The sequence below is a fragment of the Macaca fascicularis genome, chromosome 16 (assembly GCF_037993035.2).
Source record: "Macaca fascicularis isolate 582-1 chromosome 16, T2T-MFA8v1.1".
In the NCBI taxonomy this organism is placed as follows: domain Eukaryota; kingdom Metazoa; phylum Chordata; class Mammalia; order Primates; family Cercopithecidae; genus Macaca; species Macaca fascicularis.
The window spans coordinates 45858872-45874359 of record NC_088390.1 but is presented as its reverse complement, the minus strand read 5'-3'; the positions used below and the strand labels follow the sequence as shown (position 1 = coordinate 45874359).

Here is a 15488-nt window from a genome sequence, read left to right as displayed (position 1 = left end):
GGCACTCTGCGGCCCAGGGGTGGTGGAGCAGGAACACCAGGTTCCAGGAAGGGACAGAGGCCTGGGGTCGGCCACAGTCTGGTGTGGGCCTGTGACCTGCTTCTTAGATGCTCTATGACCTTGGGCCATTTTCTCCTCTGTAAAATGGAGATAATGATACCAACCGCCCAGTGCTGAGAATTAAATCAAATGTCTGCGTGTATGTTAAGCACACAGTGGCTATTCCACAGCTGCTCCTGTTGGGCTGAGGAGCAGGCACCATGGGGCCAGAGGACATCCTGCTTGTTCTCTTTGGGAGAGAAATAAATAAAATTGAGAGGGAACATGAGCCACGCCCTAAGCTAAGCACAGGATGCACCCCCCTCCCCCCGGTAATCCTCTCAATGCCCCTGTTAGTGTTTTACCCCGAAAAGCCCCTGCCCCGACCAGGGGTCCCTGCAGGCCCAGCTGGGCTGACTGGAGCCATGAGGCCACCCTTCCCCCGGCCTGCTGGACCTGGGCTCTGAGCCAGGCTGCTTCTCCCACGGACACACCTCCTGGCCAGGACATCCGGGCACTCCTCCCCTGCCCTGTTTGCCCTTTTCCTGCTGCAAGCCTGACTCTCACCCATCATCACTTCATCAGTTTCCAAGGGCCAGGCCCAAGGGATTGCGAAAGAGCTTTGTCCTTTATTTACTGGATGGCCTCGGGCACCTCACTTCATTTCTCTGAACCCCAATGTCGTGTCTGTGAAATGGGGACTCATAGTCTCCACCCCGCCAGTGAGGGCTGGGGAGAAGCCACATGCGAAAGTGCGTTGGCTGTCATGAAGGCTTCCTCACAAGAAAGAAATTAGCCTGGGGGACCCGCTTAAACATGGGTGCCTGAATGGCCTTCACTGGTATCCCTTTCTCTCTTTGGGGTCTCTCTTTGGGAAGAAGTTACACACAGTCAACAAATTGTGGTGCTGGGCAATAAAGTCACCCCCCAACCCCCGCCCACAACCCACTAGTCTGCATCTCTCCAAAAGCAGCTTGCTTGAGGTAGAAGGCCAAGCTGTGAGTGACAACCACACCCCACAGGGAATGGAGGCAACTGGAACCTAGAATGCAATTTCCTAATTGAGAATTCATCCAGGCCACCAACCCAGTCCCCCACCCCAAGAATCTTGGCGAAGGTCCTCAAGGTCTGTGACTCTGCCTATCCCTCTGGCTCAGGTTCCTTAAGCATTAAATGGGAACATGGCTCTTGTCTAAAGCAGTTGAGGCTGGGGGTGAGACAGGGGTCACTGGAAACTGGACCCAGGTCAAATGGCCATTTGCAGATCATCTTGATTTTAGTCCAAACTACTTATTTTGCAGATGAGGCTTCTGCAGCCCAGAGAATAAAGTCACATTTTTGGAGGGCACTCACAGCTCTAGAGGCAGAGTTCGACCTTGTACCTATCCAGTTTTCCTACCAAGCAGCTGCTTCAGCCATAGATGAGCATGTAGATAATTATTAAATCACCAAAGATTTGGTCCTATTCTCTGCTACACTGTACTTTGAAAGAGAAAAGAGCTGAGAGCCCAGTGCTACACTGTACTTTGAAAGAGAAAAGAGCTGAGAGCCCAGTGCGGGTACGACATCTGGCCTGGGTCCCATCACCCAGCCGGTGACTGTATCGCAGCGGAAATGACCCTCGACTGGTGTTAACCGGGCTGCTTTCTAGCCGTGTGCCCTTAGGAAACCTGTGTAGGGTTAATCTCTGAGGGTGCCAGAGCTCATCTGGGGACATAAAGGGTCAGCTGGCTTCTAAGCTCCACCCCCTCCAACTCTGGCATTCCCCAGCCAACGGGTCTTACATCCCCTGCCCCCTATTCAGACCTGACCCAGAGCCTTAGTGGCTTTTAATCCAAGGGCGAGATTCTCAGGCTGACCCCTGGGCCCTCCCCAGTCCCCACCACCTCCCCAGTCCCCACCACCTCCCGCTGGAATAACGCAGCCCAAAGCCTCCCCTACGGAGGCAGGAACTTAGGTGAGCAGCTCCACAGGGCACATCCTGCCCTCAACCCTGAAGACCCCACCCTGAAGAAACGCGTAAGGGTGGTGAGGAGGGCGGGTTGGAGCCGAGGGGTCCCTCTCCGCGAGAGGAGCGCCGGATCCCCGCCGATCCTTCCCCTATCCCGCCCCCAAGTCCTCACCGTGGAGTGGGCCCCGCGCTCCCAGGGCCGTGCGGCCCGCCCCCTGCGGATCTCAGCCACAGCCCCCTACGGAGGAGCCTGGGAGGCCGGAGGCCGGCAGCTCCTTCCCGGCAGAGAGAACGCGAGGGCCCAGCCCGGCCGGCGCGCAGAAGAGGACACGCCGGGATCTGCAGCAGCCTGGAAGGTCGCCGAGCTGGCGATGCCCGGCGGTCCCGGCAGCAGGGGAGAAGGCCCCACCCCGAGCCTCAAGCCCTCCGCTCCGCGTGTCCGCAGCCCCGGAGTCCCTCGGTCCCTCGGCGGCCTGTGCCGGGCTCCGGACCCGGCTCTGCGTGCGTCGGTGGCTGCTCCTCCGTGCCCGGCTTGCCCGGGTCCCCAGTCTACCTCCCGCTCTCGCCCGAGGCGGGCTGTGAGGCCGCGGCCAGGGCCCTGGCCTGCAGCGCCATCTCGTGGACCTGTGGGGAGTTGCCGAGGCCCGAGGCCTGGGCGGGCTCTGGGTTCGCTCCCACTCGTGCTCCCGGCGGGGAGCTGCTAGAGCTGCCAAGAGGACTCGCCGGGAAACGAGGCGCGGCCGTCAGCTCTGGAAATCCGTGCTTCCGGAGTGGGTTCGGGGTCCCCGGCCCCATTCAATAGGAGGAACAGATATGCGCCTCCGGGAGCCAAAAAGAAAGTCCAAGGGCAAAACCGCCCCGAGCGTGCTCGGACACATTCAGCGCCCCGGGACCAGCCTCCACCCCGAAGGCGCTCCGGGGAGGGTGCCCAGGGGACCCGGAGCTCGGGCTCCCTCCCAAGAGCGCGGGGGCTCCCTCCGCTGCCGCCCAGTCCTGCGAGCATGGAGCGCTCGGCCTCTTGCTGGCTCCCGCCTGACCACCGGTGCTCCGCACCTGGGAGCCAAGGACAGCGACGGAGGGGGAGGAAGCGGGACTGGATTTTGGGTCCTTCCCAGAGCGGAGGAAGGCAGGCTTGGGGTGTAAATCCAGGGCTCGTGGAGGCTGTCCCTCAAGAGGCCGTCCCATAATCGGGAAATAGGGGGTCGGGGCCTCGAGCTGGGGCGCTTGAGCTTGGGAGTCCCGGGGAGAGCGAGGCTGAGCGCGCCCCTCCCGCCCCAGGAGCATCCCGCGCGGGAGTTCGCGGTCAGCTGGGGAGGCGGGCCCGGGAGCTGCGCCCTTCGGAAGGGCAGGGCCAGGCCACACCGGTGGCTCGGGTTCTCCACGGCAGCGGCGGGGGAGTTGGGGAGGAAGGGCTTGAGGGCTCGGATTCCGAGTAGCCCGAGAGGAAATGAGGTCCGCGGGGCCTTGGAATCCGTGCGGCTTCGCCGCTAGGGGGTCTCTCGGAGCCCCGCACTCACACCCTCCGTCTTCGAGTTCCTCCGGGAATCGAACGCGCCACCCCACACCGACAAGCACAATTCCCTCTTAGATCTCACACGCCCTACACTTGGGGGCCCGCGGCGACAGGCTAGGCCGCCAGTAGGTATCGCCATTGCCCCAGCACAGGCCCTCCTGCCACGCGCGTGCCGGTGGCTCTGCCGTCCAAGGACCCCGAGCCAGGCCCTGAAGGGTTAAGGAGGCCTTGTGGCACCGGAGCCGCGCGTACGCGGGGCGCCTGGGCTAATTGGCGACCCTGGGGACAATGAGGGCTGGGAGGCCGGGGAGGAGGGTGGCTTAATTGGGCATGGGAGTGGCCTAGCCTTTGTCTAGGACAAGGCCCAGCCGCCGGCCGCGGGTTCCCGCAGTCGAACTCTGGCCACCAGCTGGGGCCCCGCGGAGCGCCGGGTGGGCGACTCGGAGGGGACCTGTGAGGCGGGAGGTGGCGGCTGGAGTGGAGTGGGGGATCTCGAGGCCCTGGAGTCCCACCCCACTCGGGTTGCTGCAGCAACGACGCGGCCCAAAAACGGCCGCAACGAGGCAGCCCCGCCTGGCCTTCGCAGCCACCAGCCTCCCCCGCGCCGGTGCCTGCGCCCGCGCCCCTCCTGCGACCCTAGGTCGGTGCTGCCCCCTGGTGTCCGCAGCCCTGTACGCAGGCCGCCGCGGGCCCGCAGCCGACTCTTGTCTCCCTCCTAGTGTCCTGCTGAAAGTGAGAAGCCGCGGGAAGCAAACGCGCCCCTGCTCTAGGAGTATGAGGCGTTTCAGCCCAAAGCGACCTCCAGCAAACGCGCTGCCCACGAGCTTCTATTTAGGCTGGAAAACGGGCTTCTCTGTCCCCATCGGGTTCCCGCAGGTCTGAGGTCTCAGCCAGAACCCACCCTCTGGGGTTTGGACACGTTCTACTGCAACCTCCCACTCGTGCACTGGCTGAGTCCTCTCCCCGCTCCAGCCGCATTCGGCGTGGCCTGGGGGCAGCCCCCTCCTGAAGAGGCGGGCCTGGTTCTCTCTCTGGTTCCTTGCAAATGTATCGGCCCACGAAGGCATCTAGGCGTCTGGGGGCCCAATTGTTCATTCCATCTTCATCATCGCCCTCCCGCCATCTCAACGTCCTTGGTGTTTTGGAAGCCAGCACCCTCCCCAAACCCCACCCTGTGCAGTGCCCAAGGTGGGCAGCCTGTTGGGGCAGGGCATTCGGGGTCCCCAAGGCTTAAAGAGAACTGGGAAGGAGGTGGGGTGCTCGGTGACCGACCAGACCCAGGGCTGAAGGGGTGCCCGCCCAGTTCCCACCCCTTCCCCACCCCCACTGCTAGGAGTCGGTCTGGAGACACCTGCTAGCTGGGCGAGGAGGATGCGGCTCTGGGGAGCTCACCGGCGCGGGGCGGGAGGCAGATGTCCTCGTAGGAGTGGGTCTCGGGGAAGGACCAGCCTAATGGAGACTGACACAGCGGGACCACGGAGAGACCCCAGCCAAGCCCGTTATTATACAGGGGAAAGTGAGGCAGGAATGGAAATAGCCCACTGACCCCACTCCCCACTTTCCCAAGAGGGATTTAGATAGATGAGTTAAAGTAAGAACTTCAGTCCAGAGTTTGCCACTCTAGCCAACAGCCCTGACGCGGAGGAAATGTTTGTCTTTGAGGTTCAGGAGGCAGAGAGAGGGGAAAGAATTCTAGGCTAAGCGATATTTGGCGGGGCGGTACGGGTGGGACACAGCCAAATCCCTCCTCGGAAGGGAGAGGGCGGACAAGGAGCACCCATCCTCCCAGCCCACCCACCCAGAAGCATTGAAAGGAGATGCGTTTCCAGTGTGGTTTCCCGGAGAGGGAGTCAGAAGCCAGGAGTCCAGGCCGCTCGGCTGCTCACCTCCCGGCCCGGGTGGGTGCCCAGGCCAGTGGCGCGGAGCGGCGGGAGCGGCCGGCAGGGGGAGCCCGGCCCCGGTCTGGGACGCAGCGGGCGTCCCGCGCCGGCGCCGCCCTGCCTCGCGGCTCAGCCAGCGCCCCAGACGCCCTGCCGCTCTGCCGCCCTCGGGGTGCAGCTGTCGCCGAGCGAGGGGCGCGCAGCCTTTTGTCCCCGCCTTTCGTCCCTCCTTTCGCGCGTACAGCGCCCCAGCCCCGCGCGGCCCACAGAGCGCACAGCGCCGTTCACTTCGCTTTGTAGCGTTTTATTGTTTTCTCGCGTTTTTGTCGTTTCGTTCTCGCTCCGGAGCGAAAAGTGAAAACCTGAGGTGGAGCCCGCGGGCAGGGCGAGTCAAACCCGGGCGGTGGGGCCGAGGGGCCGGCGGGGTGGTGGCTCCTCTGGGGCTCAGGGCCTTCTCCCGCAGCCGAGGCCCCCCAAGCCCTGTACAATATAGATGCTCATGTAAAATGAAAAAAACTTTAAATGTATGAGTTAATCTCTAAATATATGTACACAGCAATGTACACCTTTGAATAAATTAATACCAATTTGCGTATTCTGGGAACCTTAAAGCTTATTTACACAAATTACCATTTATTTCATAAATATCTTTTTTTCCCCCTGGGGACTCAAGGCAGAAGTGCTACTCCCTCCGCTGACCCAGGGCTGGGATGAGGTGCCTGTCTCTTGGGGAAGAAGTGGGGGGACTAACAGGTTCCCTCCCAGCTCAGGTCTACACTGACTTCAGTCGTGTAACTGGCTCCAGCATCCCTCAACCCAGTTTTCTCACGCGGTCCAGGCCCAAGGCCCAGGGCTCTGGGACTCCCTCCGATGCTCCCACCCCTGGCCCCTGCACCTTCTGGCTTCTGCCGGGACCGCTGGGCCCTGGATGAGGCCTCTCCCACCGCACTGGAAGACCAGAGTCACCCTCGGATGCCACCTTGACGCTGGAGCGATCTGGACCTAGCCCAGCAGCTCCCAAGTGACTGTGTTTCCGGCAGCCTGATTCCTTGTTGAGGCCCAGGGAAGTGTCCCAGGCCCCGACTTGCCAGACGAGGCTCTATTCCGGCTGCTGCAGCCCACTTTTCTCCTTTATTTAAATAAATACCCATTCTGTGCTGTACACATCCCAAGCAGCAGGGGCAGGCAGCCCGGGTGGCCTGCGTGGCAGGGGAGCAGCTGGGCAGCCCCTCACTTGGGCGACTCCCGGCCTGGGGAGAGGGCTCGCTGGCTCTCCAGCCCACTCACCAGTCTCTGGATGCTCTGCAGTTCATTGGCCGCCTCCTTGGCCGAGCCACTGGGCGACAGGGCACCGCGGGACGGGGCCCCTACTTTTCGGAGAGCCAGCTCGGGCAGGGGGCTGGGCTCCCGGCTGTTTCCGCCAGCAGCCTTGGAGCCCTCGGAGGCCAGCCCGGTGGTGAGGAGGCTAGTGCTAGGCGGGATGGTGACCGGGATCTGATAGGGGCTGAAACGCAGTCGGGGCCGGGCACTGCCCAGGAAGGGGCTCCGAGATAGGGAGCCGGCAGCTGCGGCGGCGGCAGCTGCAGCACTAGTGGCGGGCAAAGCAGAGGCGGCTGCGGCTGCTGCTGCCATGTAGGTGTAAGGGTAGGGGAAGAGGCCTCCGAAAGTGGGCATTGGGATTCCCTGGAAGAAACAGAACAAGACAAGGGTTAGACATCTTGCCTGACGTGTGTCTGAAGGTGGGCTGGGTGCTGGGGTGGTGCTATCCCCTGGACACCTTGCCCTGCTGTTTTGGGGATGTAAAACAACAACGCACATAATTATAACCACAGGCAGCACAGGTGAGCATGAGCCAGTGTGCCTGTGGCCAAACCCACTTAGAAGGGCGAGATCGCTTCAGGCTACCATGCAAAGGCCTGCCATCAAGTTCTGTGCTGGGTGTTACAGCAGGGGTAATGGAAAGGACATTCCAGGTGACTGCACTAGCATGGGTGAAGGCCTTGAGGGAGAAAACGGGGCAGGCATAGGGCCAGGTGGCAAACAGGCAGCTTTGGGTGTCTTGGAGGTTCTGCTCATTGAGAACAGTATCCTCACCCCCGTCCTATCTGCAGGCTCTGAAGGGCTGAGGGCACACACCCTGGGGAAGGCACATTGCAAAGTCCCCTTCTGCCTGCTCACCTGCTCAGGGTTCTCCTGCCTGGGCCAGGAGGAGGGCACAGGTGCCAACCAGTTCATAAACTGGCCTGAAAGTTCTACAGGGAACGCCTGGCAGCACCTCACTGGCAGCTGAGGAAGGAATGCAGTCTTTGCCTGTGAAGGGCACAGGAGCCAGGAACTCCTGGACAAGCACCTTCCTGAGTTCATGAGGTCTGGCTGGTGAACGGCCTGACCTTTGAGATAATGGCTTACTCCCCAGAGCCAGTGGGTATGGGGAGGAGGGCAGGGGGCTGATGACTGCGCTGGGCTCCCAGGGAGCCTCAGGCCTGGCTCAAGTAGGGAGAAGAAAAGGGGCAGCTTCATCAGGCCTGAGAAAACACCCTCCTGAGAGGGTCAGGTCCTACTGGGCATTTCAAACATGGCATCTCAGGTTGGGAGAAAGGGAGGCTTCAGATGTCTTGGGATTTGGCTCTACCTGATGTCTAGAATGGGCTGCACTGGCCTGGGAATGTAACCACCAGCAGCCCTAAACACAGATGCCTCCCAGGTGCTGGTATTCTCACCCGGGTCATGCACCTGTTGGCCAGGCTGTGTCTAGAAGCCCTGACTTCCTCACGACCTCTGTGATGCTGGTGGCCATTACCAGTTTGTCTGGGGAGGAGGCATTCACATACACAAATAACCAGGGGTGCAGATTAAACCTCTGGCCCCTGAACTCCTTTCTCCAGAGGCTCCCCCTCCAGCCCAGAGCCCTAGATGAGTGATGGTGATACCTCAAACACCCCACACACCCTAACACTGAGCTGTGTGTAAAACTCATTTCAGAATCGCCTGCCCCACCCCCCACCCAACTTTTAAAATATTTGCTTCTGAACCAAAGGAGCTTTCTCAGACCTGAATTGCTATTTTCCTTCCCTTGAGATAAGATCTCAGGGGTTCAATTTGCCAGAAACCTCAGAGGGAAGAAAATGAATGAAGAGATTCCAAATCTTTCCACAGGGAATATTCCACCCAAGCAACCAAAGAGGCCACTGTCCCATCGAATCTCCTTACTGTGCCCCCAGCCACACTTTCATCAACACTCCCGTGGGAGCTGGGAATTTCAATGGGGCCTGGGGAGCTGAGTCCTCACCCCTGACATGTGGCTGGGGGTGCTGGGAACTCAAGGTAGGGGAAAGATCAGCCTTGTCCTCCGCCAGGACAGAGGACTTCATTGAAGGTCCAGGAGGGGCCAGAGACCTCTGGGAGGGCTGGCGGTCAACTGTTCAGAAAATAATGCAAATGTTCCTCCTCCCTTTGTCTGGCCACCCTAGCCTTTCAGGATGGACAGGGAGCCAAGGGTCTTTGTTCCCAAGAAAAATGTCCTGAGGCCAGGAGAGAAGACTTCACAAAAGCCAGGGGCGGCCCTGGTCTGTGAGGGTCAGAAGAGTCTAGATGGGCACCGCACTCCTCGATGGGACTATAGGGAAAGAAGCAGACCCAGAAAGGGTCAGGGACTTGCCAAAGGTCACACGGGAGTCAGAAGCGGCGCTCTGGCCAGCCCCTGGACCTACAACACAGTCCTCCTCTCTCAGAACCCAGGTGTCCTAAAGGGCGTCCCGGGGCCTCCCCTGGATGAAGTTATTGCCTGCCAGAGGCTCCCAGGGACCCTGGCACCCCTCGGGCCCTCCGCTGGCCTCCGCCTCCAGCTCCCTGGGCCTTCTCCCTCGCTGGCGCTGCCGTGGGGTCACAGGCCTTACCTGAGATGCCAGCATGTGCTGGGAGAGGTGGAACGGGAAGGGCGCGGCGGTGCTTGCTGCGCTGGCCGCGGGACCCAGCCCGCCTGCGTCCAGCCCTGCGGCGGTCCCAGGCCCGCCGCCTCCGCCGTTGCCGCCGCCTGCCACCGAGGCCAGCAGGTGACCCATGCCCATGGCGGAGAAGGCGCCAGGGCCCATGGTGAACTGTCCAGGGTGCAGGAAGAGCGGCTGGCCGGCTCCCAGTGGCCCAAAGAACTGCTGCCCGTGCAAGTGGCTGGAAAAGGCCAGGCCGGGTAGGTGTCCCGCGCCCAGGGGGGACGCACTGTCTGTCTGCACCACCAGCGGCGCCAGGCCCGGCTCCTTCCCCTCAGCCGCCTCCTTTCGCCCCTCGTCCTTCCTCCGAGCTTCAGCACGCTCCTTCTCCAGGCTCCGTAGGCCGAACGGACCGTCCCCGCCGCTCTCGGCCGGTTCCTTGCCCCTCTCGGGACTGCGCCGCTCCCGGGCGCGCTCGGATTCGGTCAAGCGAGTGGGGCTGGCACTGTCTGGAGCCGGGCTGCGGCCTAGCGGCGCCCCCGCACGCTCGTCGCTCAACCGCTCAGGCTCCGGGTCGCTGTCCGCGGCGCACGACTTCTCCTCAGCTGCGGGGAGAGGGCGCGCGGGTTACAGGGGCCCGGGCTGAGGCCGACGAGCAGGATCAGGGACATTCGGAAAGGGCTGCTCTCGGGGAGGCCGAGTCAGAGGAGCTGCTGCAGTCGGGCAAGGGGCGGCTGCAGGTCACCTAATGCAAGACCCCAGATTTACAGTGGAAGGAACCAAGCCCTGGAGAGGAAACCCTACAGCCATAGAATTACACGGCACCCAAGGGGGCAGGCTCGGAGTCCGGCCGGATCTTCTGGCTACCGGCAACGGCCCTCGTAGGGGAGTCCCGGGACGGAAACCCCATCCCAGACACTCGCTGACGCTTCCTTCCTGGCCTTTCAGATTAGCGGGTGGCTCAGCAAAAGGTCAGCCCAGCGACCTGAGGACCACCCCCCCTCCTCCGGTCCGACCCTCACCTCGGGCCCGGTGCAGGCGCAGGGGACTGGGCGCTGCGCCCGGAGAGGTGGGTGGTTCCCGCGCTGGGGGAGGGTCGCATGACGAGGCGTCCGACTCCGCGCCATCGCGCTCGGGTTTGCAGTGCTCCTCGTACAAGCGCAGAGACGGCAGCGTCAGCTGCTTCCTGGGGATGAGCGGAGGGAGCTGGTCAGCGAGGAGCCCATCCCTCCATCCCTCCTGCTCGCTGCTCCCGCAGGCACCCGCCACAGGGCTGCTGTCCTCGCCCCTCACCTTTTCTCCCGCCGGCCGTTCCCGGTGTCCCGGAAGCCCTTGGCAAACGGGTTGTTGTCGATCTTCAGCTGCGTGATCTGCGGGGACCGAGGGGGCGGCGCTAAGTCAGGCCGTGGCTCTTCCAGCCTGGTCGGGGGCACCCCGAGGTCAGCGACTGCTGGCCGCAGAGGGAAGACCCGGGGAGCGTCCACTTGGCACCCACCCACGAGCTGAGACCGGTGGGAGGGCCTCGCGGAAAGCGACGGGGTCTGTCCTCCAAAAACTTCATTCGAGGAATTATCCCTAGACAGGCCCACATAGGCCTAAAGCTGTGCCGCGGTGTCGGAACCGGCCCAAGCATGCACACCCGCCCTCGGGCTTGTGCAAGTTAAACGACTCCGCACCCAAGCAGGCGTGCACAGAGACTGCAGCTCACACGCAAGGCTGCAGGTACACACCAAGCCAAATCACACTCACGGGCCCGCGCACACGCAAGTATGCACAGACAGAACAAGCGCCCACAGAACCAAACGAATTCACACGCCTCCACAGGTATCCAACACGCCCCAAATGGAGCACGCACAGCCCGGCGTACATCTTGGTTCACAAAGCCACAACGACCGGCACGGACACTCATTCCCTCTCTTTCACTCGACAGTGGCGCACAAAGGCACAGGCCTAGAGGGGTGATGCTCTGCCCCACTAGAACAGGGTGGAGAAGCTGCAAGCAGAAAATTGGAAGGAAATTCTCTAAGCGCCTCCCAAGGGGTCTGGGCCCTGGACTGAGCTAGAGCAGTAGCCAGGGGTGCTTTGGGGGGCTATGTCACCTGTCCCACCCTCTGGCTCCCCCGAGAGAGTGAAAACTGGGCCCTGGGTTCCGAGCATCGGTAGAGCTTGGGCAGATTGCTTCGGGCGCCCTCTCTTCGTTTACATTCTCATTCTTGAGCCAAGAAATAAACGAATAGAATGTAAAAATGTCAGCGCGGGCCAGGAGTCTCAGCTAATTGCTAAGTAAACATCTCCACCCGAACTAGGGCCCAGCTGTTCGCTCGCCCCAGGGGAGCCTGTGTGTGCGAGCGGTGGGCTTGAGAGGGCGCCTTGAGGACTTCCGTGGGTGCTGCGCGTATGGATGCGAGGCTCCGTGCTCAGGGGCGGGCCGCAAGCGCGCGGATCCCGTGCAGGGGGCTTCGGGGGTGACGAACAGACGGTTGGGCCTGCATGTGTTGAGGGGCGTCAGTGCAAGGGCTGAGCCCACCGCCCGCCGCGCGCACCTTGTCATTCTGGTAGGCAGTGACGGCGATGAAGTCGGTCTCCGGGAACACGTAGGTACGGAAGGTGCTGTACGGCAGCTTCAGGATGTCGTTGGCTCGCACTATGTGGAAGCGCGGCTGGTACTTGTGCATGGAGTTCAGGATGGTCTGCGGGGAGGGCGGGGGTCAGCCGGTAGTCGCCGGCCCCCGCCTGAGCTTTTCTATTCTTTGGGTACCTGACCTCTCCCTCTCCATTTCCTTTTCTCTCTCTCTCTCTCTCTCTCTCTCTCTCTCTTTCGGTTCTTCCCCTTCCCCATTTTCTCCTGTCTGCTCTTTTCTCACCCTTAATTCTTTTTCTTCTACTTTTCCTCTCACTTTTCTTTTTCACAGCTTCTCTTTCTCTTGCCATTAAAACAATTTTCCCGGTGGGAAACAGAAATGAGACATAGCAAAAACAAAACAAAAAGTACAACAAACAAAAACCAAAACCAACCAAACAACAATACCCCCCCCCCGCAAAAAAATAAAAAAATAAAAAAATAAAAAAACCCCAAAACCCTACAATTCCACTCTTAATACTCTCTTGCTTTCTGGCACTGCTAAGCCCCTAACCCCACAGAGATGAGAGTCCAACCTTCTGGCGCTCACCAACTGCCCTACCTCAAGAATGGGCAGTTCCTTTTGCTCTATGAAACAACCCCCCCCGTTTCGCTGGGGCCTTGCTCAGGCATAAATGGAGAGAACCCCCAAACCCTCTCCTCCTAGTTGGGCATCTGCCTATGGGAGGAGGGAAAGGTCTTAGGGAGGCTGGGGGGTGGGTGGGGAGGGTGGTTTAACTTTTAAATCCCCTAGTCTTGGGGGAGGGCCGGGGACGCGGGTCTTGGCGGAAGGGTGATGGACAAGTTGAGGTCATGGGCAGTTCTTCCAAGAAGGGCACCTACAGGCCAAGAGCAGGGTGACTTCCGTGGCCCAGCACTGCAGACCCAGTCGGGGCAGCACTTGCCTCCCTCTTGACCTTAGGAGGGGCCCTCCACGGCCTGAAGAACTGAGATTGTGAGCTGCCAGCCACCGACCCCACAATTTCCCAGGCTTGCAGAGGAGAGCCCTGGGGCCCAGGCCCAGCCCATGTAGGCCACAGGGCAGTGAGCCGGGCAGGGCACTCTGGGGGTTTGCCCAGCGCTTCCTCCTGGGAGATCCTGTCGCCCTGCTCTCCTGCTCAACTGCAGTGCTGGGTCAACAATCTCCCGCCCCGTCCCCACCCTGCCCCTACACTCACGAAGCCGTGCTTGTCAGAGATGTTGTTGGTCAGCTTCAGCTTGTGGAAGGCCACAGGCTTGGCCATCCACTGCTCCCCAGTGGCTGGGCTGTCTGGGTGGATGTACATGCGTTTGGGCATCTCAGGGTCGGCCTTGCCTGCCACCATCCAGCGCGAGTTGTGGAACTTATAGCGGCAATCATCAGCGGCCACAATGTCCATCAGCAGGATGTACTTGGCCTTCTTGTCCAGGCCACTGACTCGCACCTTGAAGGGGGGGAACATCCGCCTGGGAGGGAGGTAAGGGAGGAGATCCCATTGGAACCAGTTGTTCTAGGTCCAAAGGTTCCCTCTCCTCCTTTATTTATCCCTCCTCGCTGCGCACACCGCTGCCGCCTGGCTGTTTCCCCTGTGGTCGGCTGCTCTGCTCTCTCATCACTGCCCGGAAGACCCCACCTGTGGCTGTTGCTCCCAGGAGATCCCATTTCTGCCTGTCAGACCCTCTCTTAAACGGCCTCCCTTAGGCCCTGTGCTCAGATCTAGGGACCCTCTTTCTCCCTGATCTGAGATGAAAGCTGATGCCCAGGAGAGAAGTCTAGGCCCTCTAGAAATATTCTCGCTTCTCCTGAATCTCCCCGAAATTCGTTCAGGGGAAATACCCACTTGGGACGGAAGCTCCCAGAAATAAACTTGGAGGGTGTTTGTATTGGGAACTGGGTTACAGAGCCTGATCAGACATCCTATTGGGAACTGGGTTACGGAGCCTGATCAGACATCCTAGCCGTGCCGTTCGGGGGAAGAGGGTGAACCCGAGGCCTGGATTCTCGGTGGCTGAGTCGAAGGGTGGAGGGGCTAGGGCTGTTGCTTTCTTCTGGCTTTAAGGCCTGCGGCGGCGTATGCGTCCGGGGCTCGGATCTCCGCGGTGGGGAAAGGGCTCCCAGCCGGGTGAGGCGGAGGGCTCGGCTGACCCGGGACTCACTGCCGGGAACCGAGCAACCGGTCTGGGGCTAGCGGGGCGCAGGTCCCACTAGGGGCTTCGGGATCGGAGCAGAGTCTGGGAGAGGTTGAATTTCTCCCGAGCTCGGAGACTGACCCGGACACAGAAGAGCGAGAGCGCGGGGCGGAGGAGACCGCCAGGGCCAAGCCGCGGGGCCTCCTCCGCGCTGGGACTCAGAACTGTTGCGGCTATTCTTTAGCAGTGTGTTTTCGTTTTATTTCATTCGGAGGATTTCAGTGTTTTCGTTTAAAACAAATCGCTCCGGTGCCAAACGAGAAAAGTCAACTTGGTTGTCCGTGGGAGCGAAGCGTGGCGCCAGGGCCAGAGCCTGGAGCCGGGAGCCAGGAGTCCCCGGCTCTGCTCTGATCCGTGAAGTCCGGTGCCGCAGCCCGCCCGCCCGCCCGCGCGCCCTCCAGCCGCCCGGCAGCCCTACCTCCCGGACTTGGTGATGACCATCTCCGTGCCTAGTTTGTGGAACTGGTCCCACAGCTCTTTGGCCTCCAGCGTCACCTTGGGGTCGTCCTCCACCTCGTCCTCGGGCTCCAGGCTCTTGAGCGAGCGCAGATGCGCGGCGGGCGGGTGCGGGCCCAGTGCCGAGACGTGCAGCCCCGCCTCGGCCGCTGCCGCCGCCGCCGCCGCCGCGGCCGCCGCCCCCGCCAGGCCCGGGTCGGGCAGCGGTTTGGCCAGCGCGCCGGGCGGCAGCGCGAGTGCCGGGAAGAAGGAGGGCTGCGCCGCCGCCAGAAAGGCGGACATGGGGAAGTCGGCGGGCCGTGGCGCGTGGAACGGGTGGTAAGCCATGGCGCTGGCCGCCAGCGCCGGCTCTCTCATCGGGACATCCGGCCCAGGCGCCCGGGGGCCGGGGCCGGGGGCGCGCGGCTCGGACCCCCGGCCCGGGCGGCGGCGCGCGCGGAGGACGGACGACCCGGGTGGCGGGCGCCGCAGCTGCTCCTCCGGGCTCCCAGTCCGGCGCACCGCAAGGGGCACTGGGCTCTGTGCGCGGGGGCGGCGGGGGCTCTGCGCGGGGCCGGGCTGGGCTGGGCTGGCCCGCTCCGGCGCCGGGAACCACGCGCGACTGGTTAGATCTTGTCGTGATCTCTGGAAAACTGTGACTATCTCACATGTCCTGCCCAGCTCGGATCCCCTGCGCTAACGAGCCAGGCCCCCCTTGATTGCTGATTTTACGCTTTTTGGACCAATTGTGGGTCTCCGGGGGCGGGGTTTTGACAGCTCAGGCCAAGCTCCGGCCGGGAGGGGGGGCCTGGGAGAAGGTGTCGGAAGCCTCAGCAGTAAGAAAACATGTCAACAGAATAAAATATTAACCAATGACGGGCCGCCGGGCCCCGAGACCCCTCCTCCTGCCCCGGCCCCCACCGCCCGCCCGCGCCCGTGGCTGCCTGCGCGGGGC

At 61.9% G+C, this 15488-nt stretch overlaps 2 protein-coding genes across 3 annotated transcripts; both read right to left on the bottom strand.

Annotated features, from left to right (window-relative positions):
- Nucleotides 1-648: 648 nt before the first annotated feature.
- Nucleotides 649-3270, bottom strand: LINC02875 (long intergenic non-protein coding RNA 2875). Its single transcript, XM_045376102.3, is given in 2 exon segments — nucleotides 649-2815; nucleotides 2818-3270. Coding segments are annotated over 2 exon segments (945 nt in total). The 5' UTR covers nucleotides 3176-3270; the 3' UTR covers nucleotides 649-2228.
- Nucleotides 3271-5671: 2401 nt separating this feature from the next.
- On the bottom strand, nucleotides 5672-15234 carry TBX2 (T-box transcription factor 2). 2 transcript variants are annotated; one of them, XM_015438389.3, is made up of 7 exons: nucleotides 14517-15234; nucleotides 13108-13375; nucleotides 11853-11999; nucleotides 10603-10679; nucleotides 10332-10495; nucleotides 9280-9914; nucleotides 5672-7066 (listed from the first exon to the last, which is right to left on the bottom strand). In XM_015438389.3, exons 1-7 carry the CDS (start codon nucleotides 14909-14911, stop codon nucleotides 6614-6616), a joined length of 2139 nt encoding a protein of 712 aa, XP_015293875.2. In that variant the 5' UTR covers nucleotides 14912-15234; the 3' UTR covers nucleotides 5672-6613. The 2 variants fall into 2 exon arrangements, with proteins under 2 accessions (XP_015293875.2, XP_073875184.1); XM_074019083.1 differs by lacking the exons at nucleotides 13108-13375; nucleotides 14517-15234 and adding an exon at nucleotides 12492-12644.
- Nucleotides 15235-15488: the final 254 nt, after the last annotated feature.

What these genes read in the sequence shown, in the direction of transcription:
- TBX2 (XM_015438389.3), bottom strand. Translation starts at nt 14,911, where the DNA reads ATGAGAGAGCCGGCGCTGGCGGCCAGCGCCATGGCTTACCACCCGTTC. An exon ending in AACGGCCGGCGGGAGAAAAG is followed by an intron (nt 10,496 to 10,602) that starts GTGAGGGGCGAG and finishes GCTCATCCCCAG; the next exon opens with GAAGCAGCTGACGCTGCCGT. An exon ending in GCGCCTGCACCGGGCCCGAG is followed by an intron (nt 9,915 to 10,331) that starts GTGAGGGTCGGA and finishes CTCTCCCCGCAG; the next exon opens with CTGAGGAGAAGTCGTGCGCC.